Source organism: Gigantopelta aegis, unplaced genomic scaffold, assembly GCF_016097555.1.
Source record: "Gigantopelta aegis isolate Gae_Host unplaced genomic scaffold, Gae_host_genome ctg3153_pilon_pilon, whole genome shotgun sequence".
NCBI lineage: Eukaryota > Metazoa > Mollusca > Gastropoda > Neomphalida > Peltospiridae > Gigantopelta > Gigantopelta aegis.
In genome coordinates, this window is record NW_024533203.1 from 20,242 (window position 1) to 47,105 (window position 26,864).

The following is a 26,864-nucleotide window of genomic DNA, read 5'->3' on the forward strand; positions in this document are numbered from 1 at the left end:
GTCACAGCAAATATGTCCAGGTTAAAAGACGACATAAGTGGTGATCCCGTATGTTTGCACCTTGGAGTGAGGGTGTCCAGTTAGGAGCCCAAAAGGAAATTATTTGGTATGTAGAAAGTAGCACTGTTATTCTTCTGAAATTTTCATAAGGTGTGCATATACTAGTATTTATTTATTTTAAAATTATTTTTTAATATTTTAATGTATGTGTGTCTGTGCTGTCTGTCTGTCTGTCTGTCTGTATCTATCTATCTATGTATGTATGTATGTATGTATGTATGTATGTATGTATGTATGTATGTATGTATGTACAGTATTCGAGATTAAATATTTTGGACAGCTAGTATCCCAGTTGGATACTACATGTAACATTTCAAAATATGGTATCCCACCTGAGAATTTAGTATCCCACTTAAATGAAATTCATAAATAACATCGTAACAAACTTGGATGACACTGTTCTCGTTCTCAATCTAATGCTACACTGCAATTCGTGAAATTCGCAATCAAATGGAATAGGAAAAAATATTTGCTGCTTCTATTTTTGCATAATAATGAAATAAATTAATATTTAGCAGTAATCTATAAGTGTTTCTGACATTACTAATGATAAACCTTATCAATTTTCTGCAGATGTGGAATCAGTATCTCAAATAAAATTTGAAGGGAGGAAACTTCCAACAAAAACAATAGCGACTTAGCGGTTCCCAGTCTATTGCTATGCCACCATTGCTCCAGTGTAGCATTAGGCTGTGTACGAGTAGTGAGAGCTATTGTTACGGTGTAACATTAGACCGGGTATGAGCTAGAAAATACTGTTTCTTAACTTCACTTGTAAATGATGACTTTTTTTGTTTAGCAAAACATAAAAACGCAGGATTAAAAAACAACAACATTATATGGTTTCCCGGTGAGATACTGGGTTCTGGAAGTCTGGTATCCAAAATTAAATTCTGGTATCCTCGGGATATCGGGATACCGTTAATCTCGAACACTGATGTATGTATGTATGTATGTATGCATGCATGGCTCGCCTTGTCCACTGCCAAATTAGCCAGTTGCTAATTTTATACTAAGTGGCTACAACATTTAATCTGGCTAAACAATTATTTTTAAAGGGACATTCCCGAGTTTGCTGCATTGTAAGATGTTTCCGACTAATAAAATATTTCTACGATTAAATTTACATATTAAATATATTTTCTTGTTTAGAATATCAGTGTCTGTATATTCAATGTGTTTCTGGTCCTCTTAATAGTTGTAAGAAGACTAAACTGGAGTTTGTCTTCAAATAATTCTGTACGTATGAAAATAATCCTTTTATGGAATAAAATGAAATTTAACCTATTACAAATATTAGAACAATCAGAAACACAATTAATATACAGCCACTAATATTTTATGCATAAAAATATATTTGATATGTAATTACAGTCGTCAAAAAGTCTTTGTTAGTCGATAACATCTTAAACATTGCAGCAAACTCAGGAATGTCCCTTTTAAATTAATAACTACATTTTAATAATTTTCAAAGAAATATTCTACATATCTGAAAATTGGCCAAACTGTGCGTGCGTGTGCATGCACAAATGTAAATACATGTATATATGAATATATGTATTTATTTCAGTATTTTAATTAATTAATAAAAATAATAAATAACAAGAAAAACATATTTAATGATTTTACTGTATTTCACATAATCACCTATGTTCGGATTTTTATGGTTATATGCAAATTTGAACTTTTGTGACCTCAAAATGACCTTTATTAATTCAAGTAACGTTTACATGTACATTTACCAGATTCCTAAACAAAACTTAATTTCAACGTCCTTATGTAGAATACAAATTAAATAGAAGTCCTGTCATCAAAATATATATGCTTTTGTAATTGTGATGTTTTCAAAAATAGTTTGCAACCTTTTGGTGAAATACATACAATTAAGACGTTTTTAGCGGTTATTTGATAAAATAAATAAAATATCTTGTCCTATTTGCATTAAATATTATCCTTAAATAATTAGTTCAGGCTGTTTCTGTTAAATTATTTTCAGAAACCAAACAAGAAATTGAAAAAAAATCTTTTAAATGTCTTAATTTGTGGAATGTTCCTTTTTCAGATAAGTAGTATGGTGCAAACAATTTTAACATTATTTTTTAAATATTCTTATCACATGAAATATATTTTATTAACTGAATTTCATAATGAATATCTTTCAAATCCATGTATCTAAAACTGTTAATCTTTATTTATGAAATTACATCAAATAAATATATTTGTCACTCCATTTATCAAAATGAATTTTTTTTTTTTAAATCTGCAGTTTATTTTAGGGTAGGCTTATATAAAAGGTGATGACATACTAAAAGCCACCACTGTTCCAATGCTATCACATATTTTTTAACTCTAGGGGTAATATACGTTTTGAAAAATCACTATGAGCCTTATACTCCCCTCATGATACTGGTGGCCAAAATTTTGGGGTCTGGCTCATAACCTATGACTTGCATTATCTCTGAAGTAAAAACAAATAATGCAATACAAAGAAAATAAAGGTAGAACTGCGCGTGCTTTAGTATAATTATTAAATAAGTCTGTGGGTGGCAGTCCGCTTTGTGGCAATGCAAGAGGGATGAAATAAACTGGCGATGCAAGAAGGGGTACAGTCTCCAGTAACAGATTTCCTCGTGAATGGCTGTCCTCCTATGGACAAAGCATGCACACGTGTGTGTTTAATTTGGATATTGTAAATGCTACAGTAGTAGGCTACTAATAAAATAAATATCAAAAGAAAAATAAATTTGTAAAAAAAGATCTATCTATATATGTATATACACAATGTACTTAGTTATTATATTACAAAGCATAACAGCGTACTTATTGTTTATTACAATAATATTGGGACTGTTATGTCTTCATGTAAGTCTTGGTGTCAAGACTTCAGATGTGATATATGTTCTTATTTAATGCAAATCGCTTAAATTTAAAACAATACCGACAATGACAATCACAGGGCTTTTAGATTATGGTAGCCTCACTCCCATGACTAGTGATATTCAATGTTGGGCTAGTAAATAACTACTATCGCCATGCTCGACGGGGCTTCTAGATTATGGTAGCCTCACTCCCATGACTAGTGATATTCAATGTTGGGCTAGTAAATAACTACTATTGCCATGCCAGACAGGGCTTCTAGATTATGGTAGCCCCACTCCCATGACTAGTGATATTCAGTGTTGGGCTAGTAAATAACTACTATTGCCATGCCAGACAGGGCTTCTAGATTATGGTAGCCCCACTCCCATGACTAGTGATATTCAATATTGGGCTAGTAAATAACTACTATTGCAATGCCCGACAGCTAGTGAATGTTTTGTGTCAAATGTTGCAGTTAAGTCTATTTTGTAAATATGAATATCCTGCTCCCCCCCCCCCCCCCAGTGTTAGTGTTTTTAAGCTCTATCTCCCACTTTAGGTAACATCCCAAACAAAAATGCATGCTTGCGGCAAGGTAGTTACAACCTTGTTACAAGGTTGTACAAGCAATGCAAGCTAACATTTAGCTCGCGTAAGGTAGTCAGTAATTCTGCAAGCTTCCCGCAAGCATATTTTCATTTTGCAAGCTTAAATAATTGCTGCATGCTTGCGCAAGCTAGCTGCATGCTTGCTGCATGCATATCTTCAACTTGCTAGCTTCCCGCAAGCATATTTTCATTTTGCAAGCTTGCTGCATGCTTGCGCAAGCTTGCTGCAAGGTAGTCACAAGTGTGTGGCAAGCTTGCTACAACCTAGTTGCAAGCATGTAAGAAAAGCTTGCAACAAGCTAGTCGCATGGTTGTAAAAAGGTTCCAAATACTAGCTCGAAACGTGGTAGTTATGCGGTTGTCGCAAGGTTGTTACCAGCTATTTAATAAGCTTGCAATTTTTGTTTGGGATATTTGATTATTACTAGTATTTAGTAAAATTGTATTAACTTTAAGTAAAGTAGGGCTAGTGAATTTTTAATCATGGCTAGTAAATTTCTAAAATCACTGATCCCATGGCTAGTAGATTTTATAAACATTCTAGAAGCCCTGCATCAGTTAACTGACCGTAGTAATGGAAAATGTTGTTGTTATTTTTGTATGTGCACATGCACTCACGTTAGTGTACGTTAAAACTACAAGATGGATTTTGATTTTGTCCCAGAATAATGTAAGCTAATTAAATATGATTCCTTTTTACCATAACATTGAATAACAAGTGTCAAATAGTAGCTCTACTAGATATTTATCCAGTTCATTCTAATAAGCAATGTCTTCAATATGTTTTGAGGTCTATTTTTAGAAAGACCCGGCCAAAAGCCACAGAAGCTGAGTCTGGCACTGTTAAAATATAGAGCATATGTTCTATGTCTTCTGCTGCTGTAGTTCGCGGCAAACAGACGTAATGTGTTTTGTCACATTTGATTCAGTTTCAGTGGTTTCCTTTTTTAACTGGTACCATACTCGTCAGACCCCAATATCGAATGTCACCCAACAGACTACCTTAGTAAAATTCTTAGTTGCCCTTAGCCAATAAAGGTCGCCATGGGCAGTATTAAAATACATTAATGAAATTATTACTGCATGTATAGAGTATTTATACAGTGGACTCTGTCTAAACTGGACTCGCTTCGTACCGTCGAAATAGTCCGGTTTACATAGAGTACCGGTTTAGACAGAGTTCATCCACAGTTATGGTTCTTGAATAATTGACAACTCGCGATCAACATTAACATTTGAACCAATGGATGGTTGGGAAACACAGTCATACCACCCAGACTTGCAATCGATTACTTCATAGACAAAAAAAATACTTAAAGGGACATTCCTGAGTTTGCTACAATTTTTAAGATGTTATCCACTAACAGAGACTTTTTAATGATTGTAATTACATATCAAATATATTTATCTGCATAAAATATTAGTGGCTACATATTAAACGTGTTTCTGGTCTTTCTAATATTTGTACTAGGTTAAATTTAATTTTATTTCCTAAAACATTTATTCATTCTTACATACGAAATTATTTGAATACAAAATCCAGATCTATAGCGGCCTACTGCAATAAGAGTAAACAGTTTGTATTTGATCTTGCAACGGCGTCCTGATTACTCAGCAAGTGACGATCATAATTAAGCAGCCCGTCGTTCAGTCAAATCCCAATCCAGTGTAGACAGAGGTAATTAATGCATGAACGGTTCTTTCATTCTTGATTTTTGATCTGGAGTCTGGAGTCGACAGAGTACGGATTAGGCAGAGATTTATACCAAAGAGATAAACGGTAGCTGGACAGGACTTTAGAAATGGACCGGTTTACGCAGAGATCCGGATTACACAGAATCCAGTTTAGACAGAGTCCACTGTATATGAATATGAAAATGCATAATTTTCAGCTAATTGTGCACAAACTGGAATAAATCTGAATAATAAAACCGTATTCCCTGATCAAAATCAAAGACAACGATAGAGGGTATAGGGGCAGTTAATATATTACTTTGATTTATTGGAGGGGGTAGACTGGTAGACCGGATGCACTATCTTCAGAGTTGGAGGCCAGTGCTCCCTGCAACCACCCACCCCAGCGTCTAAGGCCTATGACATTAAAATAACAATAAACTTTTTAGAGCTAATACTTTTTTTTCAAATAGAGTTTATTATTTCTTTAAAATAGCATTCTTTATGTTGTTGTGTTTTGGGGTCTTTTAGTAGTGTTTTTTTTTGGGGGGGGGGGGAGGTAATAACTAATCAATTCCCCACCCCCAACAAGTTTGTAATTTGTGCACTGTTGTTGATTTCAGCGTGTCAGTTAACTGCTTGTTGTTGATTTCAGCTTGTAAGATACCTAGGCTAAGAGTAAGAATGCTCACTTCACTTTATTACAACTATTCCATATATGTCAGTTGTTTGTGATTAAAAAACAATAATAAAATTGAAATTCATGGTCTATTTAAAATTCAGCTAACTTTTGAGATGTCACCTTACAGTCTTACAAATATAATATATTATTTCAGAAATGTCATGATTATTGTAAACTAATTTTATACAGTGTATGTTCAACCACAATTTGCAAAAATACAGCATGTTAATTTCCCACGATATGCATGCATGCTCTTGACCACAATTGTAAAATTAACAACTGTATTGCTTTTTACATGTGTACAGTAAAGCTAAATATTAAAATCTTATCCATAGGACTTCTGTTAAAAAAAAACCCATATTAAATATTACAGATTTTGTTTCTTTCTTTTTTTCTTGATTTAAAAATGAAGATGTACATGTACATACATGTCGTACACGTTTAATGGAATCTTTTATTTTCATCTTTTTCAGAAAAATCTGGCATATTCAGCAAGGTTTTAGATGAAATACATGATCAAGAATGTGTCTTAAAGCAAACTGTAAGCAGTAAAACTAAATTTGTCTTCTTGAGCTTTCCATCCAAATGGCAAGGTGGAGCATCAAAGGAGAAAAGTACAATTGAGAATTGCATGAAAGGGTTGTTTAACTCATTGCGCGATATGTACAGCGAGTCTGACCCATTACAACCAATGGTTGTGCAGATTGATCTTCAGGATTTGAATGGATTTCCACTTAAAAAGGCTCTGAAGCCAATTATATCGATATTGAATTCTGAACTTTTGCTTTTTGAACATCCAGTTTGCCTTGTGTTATCTGTGGTTGAAGAAACAGATGCTGAAGATTTAACAGCAGCTTTTAAAGATGTTATGGAAAGGAACGTAATAGCAGGAAAATTTGAGAATTATACAAGCAGTAAGTACATGTACAATATTTTGACTATAATTACACTGTATGACTGAAATTTCAAAAATGGATTTTTTTTTTTTAGTAAGTCAATGTAACAAATAAGTTTAATAAATGCTCAGAAAACAGTTCATTATTAGGAATTAACCATTGTTCCTTTATCAGATATCAAGGACTTACTATAGATGCAGGGGTTTCCTCAGGCTGTAAGGCATAGCATAGCAGTACCCCTTGGTCCCTAAGTACGCGCTTTGATGACATGTAAGCACCTTAAATCAATTGCCACTACGCCTTGATTTCAAGTGCTTTAGAAAACCGATTATCATAAGTATGAGCATGGCAGTCGATTAAAAATTACCTCCTGCAAACAACTTGTGTAACAGTATCTCAAGCACACCTAATCACCATGATCGGTAAAACACTTCCTCAGTGCCTAACAATGGAACAGTCTTTAGCTCACATTCTAGTGTTAATTGGTGTTTGATAATTGTATCAGACATCTTCTGGGATCACTAATCCACCAGGAAGGCACTTAAGCATAACATGCATTCTGTCTTTTGTGCCCATTCACTGTCATCTGGTATTTTGTCATCAGTTGTAGATTTAATTTGTCGTAACTGATTATTTTTACTTACTGTCATTTGTTTATTCAGTAAATTCTTAATACAAGATTAGAACCTTTTTATTTTGTTAGGGATATGACCCCTAATAATAAAAACACGGGAAGTTGTGTTTAGCATTACAATTATATATCTTGGGTGCCAAATACCACCTTTATAAAAACGAAACTACTTTTATCAGTCTACGATATCAAAGCGATCAATTCATTTTAACAAAATAGAAATAAACAGGTCAGAACAGTGTTATCCCATTTATGGGGATCATATTAAAAGTAAATATTCAGATTTTTGAGATAACTTGAAATTTCACCCAACAAGAACACTGCCTGATCTGAACAGAATGCTGACATAATAAAATAAAATAAATAATATAATTTAAAAACACAAGACAATTGGGCAATACAAATTTATTCTAATACTAGTACTAGACAAATAAAATCAACATGAAGAAGACCGAAAAGAAGATTAACTGAAATCCAGTCCCAAGCAAAGAATATAAACTAGCTGGTTGTCACAAGGAGGAGGTGGGAAGCACAAAGCTGTGACTTCTGTCCTAGTAATGCTAGCAAGAAGCACGTTTGATTGTTTGCGCCAACCATGATCAAGCCAATCAGATTAGTCTCTGATAGACACGTGCACTAAACAAGCTGTACATGGTAAGGCGAAGTACTGCTGTACTCTAGATTAAGGCATACATTAAGGGGCCAATCTCGCTTGTGTTTTTAAACCTGGCTAAATAATATAGCCTCACCATAAATTAAATTAAAATAATGGCGAACACCCAGAAATTATCTCCCCCTTAGAGGTCGCGTCGTCATTATACACCCTAGAGTCTCGCTTTAAACAGCTGTTCGGTAGTGTGATTTGAAGCCACTGGTCGTATAAAATTACTTGTCCACCTCTGTACGAACAGGAAAAGTGGTCATATTTTTTCATTCGATGATGCATTGCACAAAGAATGTCTGGACTGCATAACGGATCTAGTATATGACAAAATACAACAACAACAAAAAACAAAACAAACCGTGAATCGCTGAAAAACGAGGCGTTTGTATGTCATTGCCAAAAACCTATCCATTCTCGGTGTGTGGATGTAAAACAAAATTAATTATTTATATGTTATTTGAATAAAATCTAGTTGAAATATTATTTTTTCTTTCTTTTATGTATGCTATGTGGACATTTGTTTATTTGTGTGTTTTGTTCACTGCTTTTTGGTGAGGGGGATGGCTTAGGTGAGTTCGTCCTACCCCCCATGGCATTGATCATGTTTGTTATCGATTATTTAATTAATTAGTTTATTTATTTTTAATCAATAATTTCACAGACTAAAAGAAAAAATGTTTTAGAAACAACACTTTTTTTTTATTTATGTACAGGGCCAGCGGAGAATTTGAAAGTGGGGGTACTTATAGGGTGCTGTTTGTTAAAAGATTGTGGTGTGTGTGTGTGAGAGAGAGAGAGAGAGAGAGAGAGAGAGAGAGAGAGAGAGAGAGAGAGAGAGAGAGAGAGAGAGAGAGACACACACACACACACACACAGACAGAGACACAGACACAGACACAGACAGACACAGAGAGAGAGTGTGTATACATGTACTTGAGGGCCCAAACCTGTTGATGGGGGTTCGGAGGCATGCTCACCCAGAATAAGTTTAAATATCAGATGTTAACATAGGGCCTATGACATCTCCAGACTTTTGAGAACAGTAACAGGAAAAAAGAGGAGACCATATGGCCCTATCGGCACTCACCTCTTCCACAGCCCCTAATACACAATTTGAAGAAGAAGAAAATAATAGTTTGAGACATGCAAATAGCATACATACAATATAAACAGAATAGTGAGATGTGGAGTGCCCATTGAGGTGTAAAAACAATTGTTTCTTGAAACCGACCCTACCTAAAAAAAAAAGCCTTACCCTGATTATTTTTCCCCATTTTTTTTTAAGTTAAAAAGAGTACAGCTGTAGGTTTCTTTTGTTTGTTTTTTAAAGTTTAGACTGGCCCTACCTAATATTTTTTAGTCATGTTCCCAGAATTTTTTTAGGTACAAGGCAGAATAAAATTTTCTTTTCTTCATTTGTTAAACTACATTTGATTATTCCTTTGTTAATCTATCTGTAGGGGGCCTATTAGTTGGGTATCTCTTTTGTAAACTGTAATATGTATGTAGGATGCATTTTCTTTTTATATTAAGCATATCTGAAATTACTGACAAAAACACTACCAAAGGATGCTGTGATGGTGGTGCAAGCAAATAACTCCAATGAAAGTGAAAATGCTGAAATTAAAGTAATTGGTAGGAGTAGCCTGTGTGGTGGCCATGGGTTTACCTTCTTGGTGAGTCTGTATCTATGCCAAATGTCAAAACCATGGGTCAAAATTATGAAGGCTGTTTTTCTGAAACACAAATGTTTAACACCAAATTTAAAATGTGCTGAGATGTTGTAAACAAATATTAATTTATTTTCATTATTGGTTATTCTAAAGAGACTGCGGAGCTTGTTTTGCAATGTGAGATTTGATTAAATACTTAGGCATAACAGAACAAACTGTTTTGTTTTTGCTACTGACCCAAAAACAAACTAACCATAACAAAATACTTTCCAAATTATAATCTAGAATTTATTTACATAAATATCCTGAAACTGGAAATTTTAATATTTGTTCAAAAAATAAATGTCTTTTTTTCTTTCTTTCTTTTTTTTTGAGGGGGGGGGGGGGGGGGGGTGGTTCTCTTTTTATTTTATTTTTTATTTTTTATTATTGCCTAACTGGACTATTTCGGACAAATGTAGCAAAATCCCAACATTTTATTCTCCAGTGACTGTTTAAGCCTATAACAGTTTATAATACTTTTAGTATGTTGACTACATTGTGATAAATTCTAGCATGGCATTGAATAAAATCACACTGTTGGACTGAAAATATAAATACCAGATAGGTATTGTTTATGTACAGTTTATCAAATACATGTACATGCTAAGCAAGTGACTCATCATCATACACTGAACATGAAACAAGCTATGTGTGAATACTGCATGTAATGCATCTCTTGAAATTAATGTAATTGGTGTTAATTGGTGTTGTACCTATATTCACTTTAAACTATTAGTGAACCAAAAGTGTACTTTTATATATAGTCATAATTATTTCTTGCTGCATCTGGTTTTTGAAATCCACATTTGTAAAATAGCAGTATTTTGTTTCTTTAATTTATAATTTATTACTCTTGCAGCCTTTGGAGAGAAAAAATAGTATAATGTCTAAAGCAGTTTTCAATTGCTGTTTAATTTCATTATCAGTGGAAATCATGGAAAGTCATGAATTTTCTTGGTAAATAAGTGTATGAAGCATGATAAAGATTATTTACATTGGACTTTTCTTAATATAAGTACTGAAAAGTATAAAATTTAGATACCGGTAGGTCAAATAGATTTATGTTAAAACAGGCTCAGTGAAATCAGAATTCCTATCAGATTATGTCATTTTGTACACACAAATTTGAAAATTTAATATTTATTTCTGTAATTACATTTTTTTTATTTTACATTGAATATACATGTATATATATATTTATTTATTTATTTATTTATTATTTTGTTTGTTTGGGTTGGGTTTTTAAAAAAAATTTTATTTCATTGAAATAATTTATTAAAAATAATTGTTGACAAATTTGGTTGAATTTACTCTACTCTGCAAACGAATAATTTGTGGTTTTAAACACGTATATCTTCATATTAAATCGCGATAACAAACATTGAATAGTAAATGAATGAATGAAGGTTTAACGACACCCCAGCACGAAAAATACATCGGCTACTGGGTGTCAAACTATGGTAAACAAATAACATTGAATAGAACCCGGAAGTAAACAGCGAAGAATGGATCGTGGCGTTTTACAAATTAAAACTTTATTAAATGCTGTTACCGGTTTTTTTTATTGCAAACACTCAAGTATTATCTGTCAAATATATACACATCAGGGGTGGGGAAAAGCCCTTTTCTCCCGGTCTGGGACCGATTCTCGATCTCTGAGACCGAAATTATTTTTTTAAAACGTGTGTTTGCCGGTTCCACTTTTGTCATTCTTGTCGGTCCGAAGCACCTGTCCATTTCTATTATTGGAACAAATTCATATCTGTCAAGTGGACCGGCCTGCCCAGACATCGGTATCTCATGCATGATTTAAAATAATAAACAAATAGTGGTCAGTATAGCTTGTGTTTCAGACGTCTGTGATTTTAAAGTCTGCCTAAGTATATATCGTCAGTCACTGAAGTCGGACCTACAGTAGTGTCAATCCACAGCCACTAGGCTAGACATTAATTTTGTCAAAGTTGCTGAGCCAGTCAAGAGATAAAACAGACGTTAACAATAACACCATTCTTGGTGAGAGAGCCATCAAGGTATTACACTCCAATTAAAACAAAGGACCCGGAGTTTGCAACTGGTTACAATCAACACCTGTCAACACATATGTACAGAGTTTGTCGGGTCGAGTGTCCCAGTCCGAAGCAAGAGACTTTTGTGCAATACAAACTGCTTGAAATAGCATAAAATATACTGAAATAATCAATAAATGTATTTATTGTTGACTGTTCAATGTAGTGTATCCAATAATTATAAAGGATTTTAATATTAACAAAAGGTTTCCATTTTTTTGTTAACAAGTGGGAGTAAGCAGAACAGCTAAAGGTACTGGTTATCTCAAGAGCCAGTAGAGGTAAAATTTCGTCCAATCAGTGATGACGAGGCGGTCAAACGCTTCAACGGTACAATCCTTTATTAATTTTCAGGACACAGTACTGAATACTCATACTTTTTATACATATATGGGATTTAAATTCATAACTTTTATTCCTTTTTTATATTATTTATTCCATTATGTAAAAAATATGATTTAGCTGGACATTATTTTGTTCTTTTTTATTCTTCCATTATTTTTTTTTACTACCAACTGCGGAATTTCGTAGATTTTTATTATTTACTTTAATTTTTAGCCGTTCTACGCTTTAGTCACATACATGCTCACGATTAAGTCGGGAATAATAGAGTGGATATACCGATCGGTGCTTTACGACAATACAAATTTAGAAAAAGAAATGGTGTATAGTGCACGAGCGCCACCTGTCGGAAAGTCTCTGATTGTTCGCCATTAAAGAAATATGAAATAAATAATATACATGTAATATAATAATTTGAATTTAAAATAAAATAAAAACATGATTTGCTGGATTGAAGGCAAACACTTAAAGGTCCACAATCAAGGCACATTATTAATACACAGTATATAAAAAAAATACATAAAGATTACATTATTAACCATAAAAAACAAAAATACCACCCCAATTATTAATAAAGCGACTTTTTGTAAAACGCTCGGGGGAAAAAACACTGATCCAGTCAATTTGACCTGCATCTGACCTGTGATGTAGCATCAGGTGAATTCCATTCATTCATTAGTAGGTTAGCGTGACGACAGCATGTGATGATTCTTCAGAAAATAGCTTGTTCTTATCAGACGTTAGTTTGGATATTTCGGACTTGTCGCATTTGTCTATTTATTCTAGTGCTACCTCGATTTCTTGAGAAAGGAGAAAATCTGTTAGGGGTACATCCCTATCAGTTTGAACCGGAGTACATCGACGATGATCCGTTGAGCCAAATGCGGTCAGCCTATTTGCAGGACATCGTCTGGAGACAAAAACAAAGCACAAATGTTAATGCCGAGGTGTACATTGTTCATATTTGGCACAAAGATATACTTCAACACGATGCATTTATATATGTTAAAAAAATTAATGTAGGAAAAATATTTTTTAGAAAAAATACTAATTAATATTAACTGATGACTGGATAGGGTCCAGGTCTTTTGCCCCCCGGACATTTGCCCCCTGGACATTTGCCCCTAGGACATTTGCCACCCTGGACATTTGCCCTTTTGCTTAATGAAAATCTGGTCATTTGCCCCCCCCCCCCCTTAAAATTTTTTTTTATTGTGTAAATTATTCAATATTTTTCTTAAATATTGCAACTGAGATACATGAAGGCATGAATATGTATGTGGCTTCCTTCCATTTATTATGGAAATAAATTAACAAATTACGAAAAATATTTCTAGAATCACACACACGCACCTATCATTGCCAGTGCATGAGCTTTGTTTACAATAACATCAAATATCTGAAAATCATCTAATCTACTTGATAGTCATGGCCTCCAAAACTACGGCTTTGATCAAAAGACTAAATGTGGCATTGTGTATATAGGCAGAATAGGATGCATTTAATAATCTCACATCTGATTAATCTATGATTACAAAATTCCCTATAGAACTTGGGAGTCCCAGTCAAATATTATATCGATCGGTATTGTCAAGTGAAAATCATTTAATCTACTTGATAGTCATGTATCAGACTGAAGTGAAAACCACCCTAAAGGGCATAGGCCATTAATTGTGAAAAAGTGCTTTGTAATTATGTCATGTAGTATTGAATAAAATATTGTTTTATTGAATATGTTTTAATGTTGTTTCGTATTAAAGGGGCAAATGTCCGGAGGGGGCAAATGTCCGGGGAGGCAAATGTCCGGGGGGTGGTGGGGCAAATGTCCTAGGGGCAAATGTCAGGGGGGGGGGGCAAATGACCGCAAGCCGACTGGATAGCATTTAAATAATTAATGTATTGCAATTATGATTAAAAACAACAAATACACATACATGTACAAACATTAAATATGTTTTTAAAAAACATCATTAAATATATTAAACAAGGCATTCATTGTCAGTCTAATCATTACTTGGTTACAGACATCTACGATTGGTACCTGTTTCGTTTACAAAATATGAAAATAGAAGATTTTATTGTTCAAAGTTAATCCTTTAATTGGTTAACTAAAGGCTTATTTGCAAAAGCAATACATGTCTACAGATTTCGCAGACGTCAGTAGCTCGGACAGCATGTGACACAGTCGACTCACTATGAGATCAAGGAATCTAAGTGGATGTGTGTGTACTGCCAATATGCTATGGTATCTGTGATTATGTAATGCCGTTGTAAAGAGGTGTTTTCAGATGTCGGATGCACATTTGTTCCTAATTTGCTCTGTCGGTGTCGGAAGGTGTGAATTCCGTTGTAATGAACAGAATAACATTGAAGTACGTTTGTTCCCGACAATTTGTGGTCGGATGGTGTAAATGTCACAGTAACGACGGTCGTTCTAACGAGGTCTGATTGTATATGTTAAAACAATAAATGTAGGGAAAATATTTTTTTAGAAAAAATCGTATTAACATTCGGTAGGCCTATCTGTTTTTGTCTTTGGGCGATGTTCGGGATATCATTATGTACAGCCCGAACATGAAAAATGCTATTTGTTTTCTAAAAAAATATATTTCCTACATTTATTTTTTTAACATATATAAATGCATCGTGTTGAGGTGTATCTTTGTGCCAAATATGAACAATGTACACCTCAGCATTAACATTAGGGCTTTGTTTTTGTCTCCGGGCTGTAAATAGGCTGAACTGGGGGGATACAGGCTTGGAACAGACAAGCTAGTTCTTTAACAAAAGTTTTGGTGCAATTCCCATCGACCATCTTAGATAATTGTCGTAATCCCCAGGTGTGAAGTGGTCACTGCAAATCGAATCCCATCTTGACGGTCCTTTCCAATACGCACGTGTTCGGTTTAAGAACTGCTTCTGTGCAAACAATATCGGTTTGTCTTTCGGAAAAAATATGCAAACTTCTTTTGCCTTTAACTGCAGCTTTTGTACATCCATACACCGAACAATGGTTCACCATGTTTCACATTTGAAAGATAACTTCAAAATAATATTCCAAACATAAAATTCAATTCAATAGAATAACATTTTTGCGTTTTAAAAATACACATGTTCCACTTCCATGTAAAATGACCGAAAGGCTGTGAATCACCCGTTCATGTTATGCCGGTTAGCGCGTCACAGGGTCACGTGACTTGACTCTTGGACTTCAGAGGCTTTTTGGCAAGCGATGGGGAAAATGCGACTTTTTATTGCAAATATATTAAAAACGGGTAAATTTTAAAAAATTCATTTTATTGATACTTCATATATAGAGGCTATTTCATGGGTTTTTTTCGAATACGATTTTTATGTCAACGAGTGATGTGTGAAAACCATATTTTCACGAATTGCGAAGCAATGAGTGAAAATATGGTTTTCACACATCACGAGTTTGGAATACTTCAGCAGATTACGATATTTCCCGATATCTCACAGAATGGGTCGAGGAGTTCCGAGTGGCAAACAAACCCACGTGATTTTGACTGATTGACTGACGCTTTAGATAACAACAATTTAAAAGCGATTGTGGACAAGGAAACTGCACATTATTATGGGACACAACTCGCTGTTTGGTGTAAAAAAACGTTAGTATTGTCTGACGGGCATCTAGTATCATACAATTAAGTTGCCTGACTGAATATTAGGTCATCACTTTACTAAATACAACCATATATATCATGGTGGCAGTATTTAATTTTATGTTATAAAAGTTTTAAAACATGTTGTTATGGATCGCGGTTCATTTTTGTCTTGACAGTTTAACGGTTTTGTCATAATACAGTGTTTGGAGATCTCACATCACCAACTTGCATTAATATGAAGTCATATTTTACCTATGAAGTCAGTTTTCCCCATGCATGAACATGTTTTGAAACTGAATCTACAGATGTTTCAGTCATACTTGACAATGATTGAAGTTTTTGCGATACATCATTCTGTTGCCTCGGTTTCAGCGTCTGCTTCCCTCTAAAAACGAACTACCAGAAAATGACTGCATGCTGAAAAAAGAAGATACGTTAGCTTTTTTATGTCATGTAAAGCTCTAACACGCTTGGGCAAATCATCACCAAAAAGTTCTGGTTATCGGTGTGGTGGATGTACACAAAAAGCACATTCCATGGTAACTTTTGTCGAATGTATGAATGGTGCAGATAATTCAGGAATTTCAGGAATTTTCCAAGAAGAGTTAGAAAGTCTGCCAAATATTCCTTAGCTTTGTTTTTGTCAAGGTCTTTGGCATGAAGCTCCTCTGTCAGTTTGATTAGACTCACCATGATGGAATTCAAAGATCTTTTAATGTGTTGAACCTTCTGATCTCTACTATGCAAAGCCTATTGTATTTTTTGCCATAACTCATTATTCACTGGAATGGGATATTTGTCAAAAATCTTACTCGTGTCAACAAACCTGGATGAAACATTATTTACTGTAACTGCAATTGACTCTTGGACTTTCTCCCCAAAATGTTCATCCTTAAAAATCTTATCATCTACCTCCAAATCAAAATCAGATTCAGTTTCAGAAGTCTGATAAAAAAAATGCATCAAATAAGTTTTCACGATGATCGTTGCTGCTTGAGTTATTCAAACCTAAGGGATCAGTCAGATCTATCCTATGATCATACATGCTGGTAATAGTGTCACTTTTATTACCAGCGGGGATAGAACTATCCAAACATTTTGACAAATTGGAAGTGAAGCAGTTATCATGATTGACATCAATACCCAAGGACTGACAATAACCCACCATAACCAACGGATTAGAAAAAATGTATTAGCATTCGTCAGTTGAAATAGGGGCGGGACTTAGCCCAGTGGTAAAGTGCTCACTTGATGCGCAGTCAGTCTGGGATCAATCCCTGTCAGTTCCAGCCAGTGCACCATGACTGGTATATCAGAGGCTGTGGTATGTACTACCCTGTCTGTGGGATGGTGCATATAAAAGAACCCTTGCTGCTAATCAAAAAGAGTAGCCCATGAAGTGGCGACAGCGGGTTTCCTCTCTCAATATCTGTGTGGTCCTTAACCATATGTCTGATGCCATGTAACCATAAATAAAATGTGTTGAGTGCATCGTTAAATAAAACATTTCTTTCTTTCGTCAGTTGAAACAGAATTGGAAGTACTCTTATTAAAAGTAACGCGCCATTTTCAAATCGCTGGTTCACAAACCTCGGACTCTACATCTTGCCAAACTGCTTGAGTAGCAGCCTTTGCAACAAAAGATGTTTGAATGTTCCACTGTCAGTGAGATTATTAATGCATTGAGATGTACGTGCAGCAGGTATTTTTCATCTCGATGAATTAAAGGAGTAGTTGCCTGCATGAGCCCAATTTCACAAAACATCGTAAGCCTAGTTTTGCACATAAAACATAAATCTACGACTAAACCACAATTCTTATTACTACTAACAGTACATTAATATAGTTTGACGAAGACATATTTCAATTGTCCTTAAAATGCTCCATCTTCCATAATGGTGTAATTTCCTGTGTGAAATAGATGCTAAACACATGTACATGTAAACATATGACTGGTATGATTGCTAGTTGCAGACGTAAACTTGTGATGTTTTGTGAAATGGACCCCTGATAGGCAACAAATATGCATGATCAACCCGAGAAAGCTGTAGACTCTCACGGAAAAGAATACAAAATCAAAGCATTCAATGCATACTAGTATCTTAATGAAGATTTAACCAAAGAGTGTTTGCTTTTAGACTGGTAAACTTTTGTCATTTCACTTCAGGTGACCACAAGCGTCCTTTGTCCAGAGTGGCCATAAAACTGGGAAAGATTGCCAAGCAGCAGGTACATGTATATGTTTTAACATAGTTTTTTTGTGATTTTCATACCATTATGTTGACTTGTTTAAAACAATAGATTGTATATAAAATGTATATGTATGTGGTCAAAAATATATACAGTAAAGTACCCAAGGTTATAACAAACTGGAAGAGATCATGATAATTAGTTCATTATTGTAGTAGTTCATTTTACATATTTTAAAGGGACATTCCTGCGTTTGTTGCATTGTAAGATGTTTCCGACTAATAAAATATTTCTACGATTAAACTTACATGTTAAATATATTTTCTTGTTTAGAATATCAGTGTCTGTATATTAAATGTGTTTCTGGTCATCTTAATATTTGTTAAAAGCCAAACTGGAGTCTGTCATCAAATAATTTCGTACGTACGAAAAAATTATATTTTAGAAAATAAAATTAAATTTAACCTAGTAAAAATATTAGAATGATCAGGAACACGTTTAATATACAGCCATTAATATTTTATGCAGAAAAATATATTTAATATGTAATTACAAATGTTAAAAGGCTCTGTGAGTCGACAACATATTAAAAGATGCAGCAAACTCAGGAATGTTCCTTTAAGAAGTACATGTTGGCAGTTTTAATTTCAGTTTTAATTTGTCAGTTAAAACATCTTACATATATAGCATACACCAGAGCTTGAAACTACCTGTGGCCAGGTTGCCAAATGTGACCAATGTCCCGTTAGGGCGACTTAAATATATTTTTTAATAATGGCATTAGTCGCCCAAATAATATTATGTGGGCGATCTTCTTTAGAGCTATAACATATGAGCCACTATTAATATTTGTGTTCCACATTAAAATCATGCTAGTGGTTCTCTTACCATAATTTGCCAACATCCATTATTAATTTTTGTATCTTTTGGCGAGTTTCGAGCCCTGGCATACATCCATTTTAACACAATTTATTGTTTTTGTCTACTTATTTAGCAGCAGCCTCATAACTTGCAAAAATGTTGCAATGTCTTTCAGTCTTTATCCATGGTCATTTCGTTTGACAATAAATATTCTAATAGTATTATCATGTACCAGCTCCTCATGCAGTGAAGATAATTCCTTAATCAGCCATCAGAAGTCACCAGTGTACTCTTCATATTTTTTAAGTGTATCCAATGGCATGTCATCATCAGCTTTATTTGAACGTTTTTGATTGTCAAACGGTACTTTTGAAACTACCCTTTGTAAAACAGTTTTCAATGTGCAATGAGGTTGTGATGAGCCATGCTTAGACCAATATTCCACATTCCAGTTGTGCAAGCGTGTGTTCCTGGCAACTCATAGTTGCTATCAAGGAGCTTACATAAGATTACGCAACAGAACATGCTGAGAGGCATTGGGAGTATTTATATTGTACATGTAAATTCTGTCAACATCCAACAAATGCTTATCAGAGATGTTTGTGAATTATTGCTAATCATGAAATAAAAAATATTTTGTTGTTAATGCCCGATCTGTACACAATAAATGTCAGATATGGTTTGAAATAATATTAATGAGTGTATGCATGTATGTATGCAGATATTTATCATACCTTAACATGATTTAAGTATAAAACATTTTATTAACCATATGGGCTCAAATATACGGGGTAATATTACATGTATCTCTGCACAGTGTGCAGATTGCTTCTACAGCCACTCATTGGCTGGCTTTATAAAGACGAGATTTGATTGGCAATTACATACTTCCGGTACTACTTTTTTGTTCATTCATGCTTTCATTCATCTGTCAAACTATTAAAATACAAACATTTATGGGGGGGGGGGGGGGGGGGGGGGAATAAGTATATATGTAATTAAATTGTTTACATATATATATATAATTATATATTTTAAAAAATAATGAAATATATAATAAATGAAAATAATTTATTTAATTTAATAAATACGTCAGCCGTCTACAAAAATATCCACTAACACAAAAACCATGGCTTCGTTTCTGTCACCAATTCATATAAATGATTTATTTAAAGTTGATGGAGATTTGATTGGAAGGGTTGTCAACATTATACAACCACTAAACACTTATAACAGTTACGTTGTAAAAACTGATATTGTAAGTTTCAAGTTCCACAATTTCAACTTCGAGTGCGACCCAAGGCGGTTTCATCCCCTACCCTAGTTACAGTATTGTAACGGAAACTTTCGCCTACGTGTCGATGTCAGCACTACGTTATATCTACCCCTACCCCCAAACCTGAATCATACCACCCCTGCCTGTCACAAGAGGTGATAAACAATCTTATGCATGATGACTTTTTTATGCCCCTGTGGCAAAACCGTAAAGTGATCAATGCATTTCTTTTCAACAAATTGCAAGAACACCAACCTATTGAAAAAATCTCCCCTGCGATATTGTGCTAATTTTTTATTAGTGTGAGCAAAGTTGATCGCACAGAGTACGAGCCCGTGTCCTTGACTGGTTTTAAAGGTAGCATTTAGAGGCATTTAAGGCACAAAAACTATGGCTATACACTAACTGATTTTCAGGAGTTTGCAAAGCTCAGAAAAGTAATAAATGCTAAAAATAAATGTTTAAAATGGCAAGGGAAAGAAAACTTAGCTAATCATGCAGCCCCAATATATCAAATACAAAAATTAAGGGAGGCAGGTCAGTTAGGACCACAAACACCACAATTAATTTTAAACACACTTTGTTGTAACAATTAATATGGTTCTGAAGATTCCGAAGGCCATGAATACATCGAGCATCTTGAAAGACATTCTAAAACACGGACCGGAGACAATCCTACAGGCGCTCATGTTGTCACTCAAAAAGCATGGGCAGTACCCGATGAACCCGAGAAATGTCCTGTTAGTCTGTACAAACTATTCTGCAATCTAAGACCATGTAATTTCTCCAGAAATGAAGATCCCTTTTATTTGGCAAGGCACACACTTAGGGTACCGAAATATGGCGAAATGTTGTTAAGAAAACAGCCAGTCGGTAGAAACAAACTATCGTCTCTGATGAAAACTATGGTGGTCAAAGCTGGTATCTCATCCGATAAACATTTAACGAACCACAGTGAACGAAAACATATGATCCAATCATTAGTCAGCAAAGATAGTCCTGCTAATGCAACTTTCTGTACACAAAAACATTTAGTCAATAAATTCATATTCGCATATTACAAATGAACAGCACCAGGCACTCAGCAAAGTTCTTAGAATTCAACACCAATATCAAAGAAAAATGCATCATACTCGGTACCAGCAATAACTGCATCAAATGTGTCCATGTCTGTGAAGTCGTACACACGCGAGATGTCCCACACACTCGAGGTATCCAACATGGTACACAGTCTGTTTTCAGCTCCCATATATGGTGTATCAACATTACCATCAACGATGACAACAATCATGAGCATCAAAAACCTTCCAACAATCCAGCTAAACTGCATCGAATACTCCAATTGTCCGATTCAGAGTCCAATTAAATTGTACAGCACACAATCACCTGTAAGCCACGTGAAACAAACTGTCTCAAACTAGAACATATCAAGGGTCATGCAATGTTCTGTTATTTTATAGTTATTTTTGTGTTTTATCTTGCGACCAATACCTTTCTAACTTCAATAGTTCATTTGTTGTTACCACATTTTCTGTATTCCTTTTTATAACGCCAACTATTTCTTCCATAATAACAATTTGAAAAGAACTCATTTGGATGTTTTAAACTCAAAATGTTGTTGCACTGTGTGCCCTGCTTACGACTGGTGGTTTTTGGGTTAACATCACAAAATGACTGGTTTTTAAGGTGTAGGTTGTGTGTGTGTTGTGTGTGTGTCTGTGTGTGTGTGTGTGACATTTAAAAAAATTAATAAACACAATATATGTACCAATATAAAAAAAGGGTTTTAATTTATTATTTTGACTGTTTTTGGAACTATTCTTCTGTGAATACTGTTAGGTGTGCATCGGTAATGGCGCGTAGGATTATATTGTTATGGGTGGTCAAGCTTGTTACAGCAGCGGGAATACTTTGAAAATTGGCAATGAGTAATAAAAAGAATAACCAACTATGAGGAATTACGGATTATCTGTGCCTCGTGAATTATTGTTGTAAAACCCTCTCCAGAGGCTCGGATTTACAACATTATTTCACTCGGGACAGATAATCCGTAATTCCCCGTAGCTCGTTAGTTATTTTCTAAATACCGATAAATATGTTCTGGAAAAGAAGAAAAATTAAATGAAACATATGAAATTTGAACTCCTATAAAACTTTAGAATCAGGCCCATAGGAACAATATCTGGAGTTGGGAGAGGATTGGAAAATTCCCCCTCCCCCCGGCCTCTTGGTTATTAGCAGTCTGAGAAGGGCCAGACATGTAATTGTATTGTACATACAGGTATTTATATGTACATGTATGCATGTAGCCTAAGAAACATGTCACTTTTATTTTTAAGAGATTAGACTAGCTGACAACTTGATAATATGGCTACAAACTCAGGATGGTCCCTTTGTTATAAATTCAGGAGGGTTTATTATGCATATAGTCATAAGGTATTTAGTTTGAATGTTGGAAGTAAACATATTAATTACTATGCATCAGACAAAAGACAATCAACAAAAGGAAAAAAGCCAAGAAATAAGCTGAAACAATTAAAATGGTGAAGAAAAAAGAAGAGTTAGGGCTTAATAAATTATGTTTTTGTTTGTTTTAAACTTCGTAAATACCAGATATTTCAAATGAATTTGTATGTGACTGATATACATGATAGTGAAAAGTAATCTCCAAAGGTCTAAAAATATGCTCTCTCAATGTAAATAGATTACAACACAAGTAAGTTGCTATACTGGCCTGAAACTAGCCAGAAATGAGAAATGTATTGCATATACATATATTTATATTTGAAGCAAGAGTATGCAGCCTAAGAAACAATATCTGGAGATGGGGGAGGAGCACAATCTCTAGTTGAGAGACAGTCTAGGGGGGGGGGGGGGGGGGCGGCACAAGCCATATATTTTAAACCATATTTATATAGAGTAGTAAAAAAAAAACATGAAATTTTTTGTTCTCAAGTAGGGGTACAGATTCCCCACCCCCGACCTCTCAGTTGTTACTGGCCTGATATTAGCCAGAAATGTAATTGTGTTGCATATACAGATATTTATATTCGATGCAAAAATATGTACATGTAGCTTAAGAAACATGTACGTTTTATTTTTAAGCAATTGACTAGCTGACAACTTTATTATAAACTTATGAGGGTTTAATTATTATGTGAGAAGCAAACCTATTAATGACTGCACATGGCCATCAACAAAAGTAAAAAGAACAAGAAATAAGCCGTAATAATTATAATATTTGTTTCTAGATTGTAAATTAAGTTGTATTGCTCACTGTTATTGTGAATATGATACAAATGATATTGAAGATTAAATAAATAAATAAATAAATAATGTTACTGTGAATATGATACCAATAATAGTGAAGATTAAATAAATAAATAAATAAATAATGTTACTGTGAATATGATACCAATAATAGTGAAGATTAAATAAATAAATAAATAAATAAATAAATAAATAAATAATGTTACTGTGAATATGATATCAATAATAGTGAAGATTAAATAAATAAATACTGTCAGGCCAAACAAAATAAATTTCTGGTCTCTGGTCAGCATGCGTGCCGATTTTGACCCTCGCATGTCAACACTCTTTTTTAAAATTTCCCACGATTTTGATATCGATTTATGCTGGGCTTTTCTTTCTATGATGTAAAACTGCATTTGGAGCCAAAATGCCATCATGCATGAACTACATGTAGGATGTGCATTAAGTTAACAATTTAAATATTCCCCTTATTTCGGTATCAAATATACCTACCTTTTCTGTGCAATCCATGCTTTAAAAAAAAGAAGCCATATCGCTGCATCAATTCTGGAACTTTGGCCTGACCAGAGACCGATTTAAAAACAAATAATTTTGCTCTTACTGTGAATATATGATACAAATAACAGAGAAAATTAAATAAATAAATGTGAATAAATAAATAAATAATGTTACTGTGAATATGATACAAATAATAGTGAAGATTAAATAAATAAATACTGTTACTGTGAATATGATACAAATAATAGAGAAGATTAAATAAATTAATTAATTAATTGATTAAAAATTAACATTCATAAATACCAGTTATTTCAAATGAAGTTGTATGTGACTGATATAAATGATAGTGAAAAGTAAATACATAAAGAAAGAAAAGAAATTAAATAAAAAATAAAAATTACAATTTATGGATACACATGTAGCATAATATTAATAAGTAGTTACATGTATATGACTGTTTTTTTCTTTTTATAAAACGTTAAAGGAAAAATAGGTGAGGTGGGTTTGGGGTTTCGTTTTAGGTGTAAGGGGAGGCATATTTGTTAAATTGTAAATATACTGATACAGGTCGAGAATAAAACATTGAAAATCTGCTCGAATATTTAACTATAATTCTAATTGTTAAAAGTAGCAAACACATTCCAATTCAGTTCATTTTATTGTATGAATCTTTTAATTTTGCATTGTTAAGCCCTTGACAGGCAACTTGTTTCACTGCTTTTGGTCTGATGTAAACTTTAGTGGACCATTTTTTGCAGCCATTATACCATCTGATACGAAATATATACATTAGTCACCAAAGTTTCACATCGCTATACTAAGCTATACTCACAAGATTCATGAAAATTGTTGATCACAACAATAAATAGCCTTGATTTAGTCTATTTCGGCAAGGGACGTTACTCTTCGTGCGCGTGCGCATGCACAGTTGGAATGTAAAATAGCTAGGTTTATTAAAACTAGCTGGACTGGTTGACTATTGTCTGTAAAACATCAGTCCTCTTTTGACTGCTTATTTATTTTTTATTATAGTAATTAAATAATAATAATAATTTAAAAAAAAAAAAAAAAAAAAACCTAAATTTATTTTGAATAACATTTATATGCCCTACATGTATCATAGTTGGACAAAAGTATTAAAGCCATGTCACATGCATCTGTAGGGTGTTTTCTTTTTAGATATTTTTCTGATTTATCATTCGTGTTTGACTGTAGAGTTACTGAGACATATATTACTTGTATCCACATGTACATGTAGCTAACAACTGATAATAAAAGTCCATTATATATAACATCTGGCAGAAGAAATTTCATAGATATGAGTTAATTAATTTAATTTGTATTGTATTATGTGAATCCTTACAGGATGTTTATATGATATGTTACATATTGTACTTGTATTAATTTTGGGGTTTTTTTTTCAGTGTGAGGTTTTAGTGAATACCACTACTGCTGAACTTGACTTGACAAATGGTGCAGTTTCAAAGTCTGTTCTGGATGCAGCTGGGAATGGTATTATCAGAGAGTGTACAAAGACGTATCCTGAAGGAATTAATATTGGTCAGATTGCTAAGACCTCTGGTGGAAAGATAAAATCATGTTCTGATATCTACCATGGAGCTCTACAATCAGATGAGAAAAACAGATATAAGGCAAGAGTCAATATTGTCAGCTAGGTCTTTGTAAAATTAGCTTGCACAAGCCTAGATTTGTGTAACATATTTTGTTTGTTCATGTATTACATTTAGGACATGATATAATATATGGTAGTAACAGATTCAACAACATTAAATTGGTTAGCTGAAATGTTTTAAGGTACATAACCCATAAATGTATTGCACAAAATTCAATTCTGAAAGACTAGCTCAAATTGTAAATACAACCAGGATCCCACTGGAAACAGGCAGGATCCCGCTGAGATAAAATAAGTGAATTCCCGGTGGGATACCATAAAATCCCAGCAGGATCCCAACATACGCCAGTGGGGTCCCGGTGGGATCCCAACAAATTCCAGTTGGATCCAGGTCAAAATGCAGGATAAAATGATGTAAATACCAGACATATCTCAGCAGAATATCAGAAGACAGGATTTCTGGGCAATCTTGCATGGACACTTGATTCATCCTTACCAACCAGGAACCACATATTTCTGGATATAATAATTACAAGTTGAAAAATCTTGTCTAAACTTATTAATAATTGTATTGCGCAAAGAAACTGCAGATCTGTTTGTTGCTTCATACCACACCATGATCATGTAAATACTGGCATGCATTAGTGGTATAAACCACATTACTGCAAAAGAAAACAATTTTTTTTCAAAAAGGATCATATGGGGTTCTTGTAATTTGGAACTTCTACAAAACAATAATTAGAAACAGTTAATAATTAACATACTGAAGTCCTGCTACCCTAATAAATGCCCTGCTGGAAATAAGCCAGCACTGGGTGAGGGGAGGGTTTGGGATTATGAATTGAAAATATAACAGAACCACAAGCTAAATAGTTATCTCTGAAATGAGCAGCTTGACCCACAATTTATTTCTGATTCACTTTAAGGGTGAGGGTTGGTAGTATTTATATTTGTGGTGTTTATGTTGATTGATATGCTGCAGGTAGGAGTTTTAGTCACATATATGTTACTATTGTCATCTATGAGATTTGCTTTGGTGGTATACACCCTACATGTTTTTCAATCTTGAAAAATAACCTGCAATTTTTGGGGGTATTTCACCTGCTAAGTCATATAATTGTAAGTCAACGAGGACTATATCGGCCTAGAGATCATGATCCTTTGGACCATGGTAATGTGGTCTGTATTGTTTTTGTAAGTGACCATTTTGTGTAATGTTTCTGTTTTACCATGGTTTGCATGTTACTTGTCCAGTACTGTGGCAATAAATATGCAAGACAAAGATAGTAAGGTGATTTGAAATGGTCTTT

General features: G+C 34.0%; 1 protein-coding gene across 1 annotated transcript; it reads left to right on the forward strand.

Annotated features, from left to right (window-relative positions):
- The first annotated feature begins 2,651 nt into the window (after positions 1-2,651).
- Positions 2,652-25,597, forward strand: LOC121391953. The gene is made up of 4 exons (XM_041523399.1): positions 2,652-2,727; positions 6,357-6,797; positions 17,991-18,052; positions 25,346-25,597. Exons 1-4 carry the CDS (start codon positions 2,652-2,654, stop codon positions 25,595-25,597), a joined length of 831 nt encoding a protein of 276 aa, XP_041379333.1.
- Positions 25,598-26,864: the final 1,267 nt, after the last annotated feature.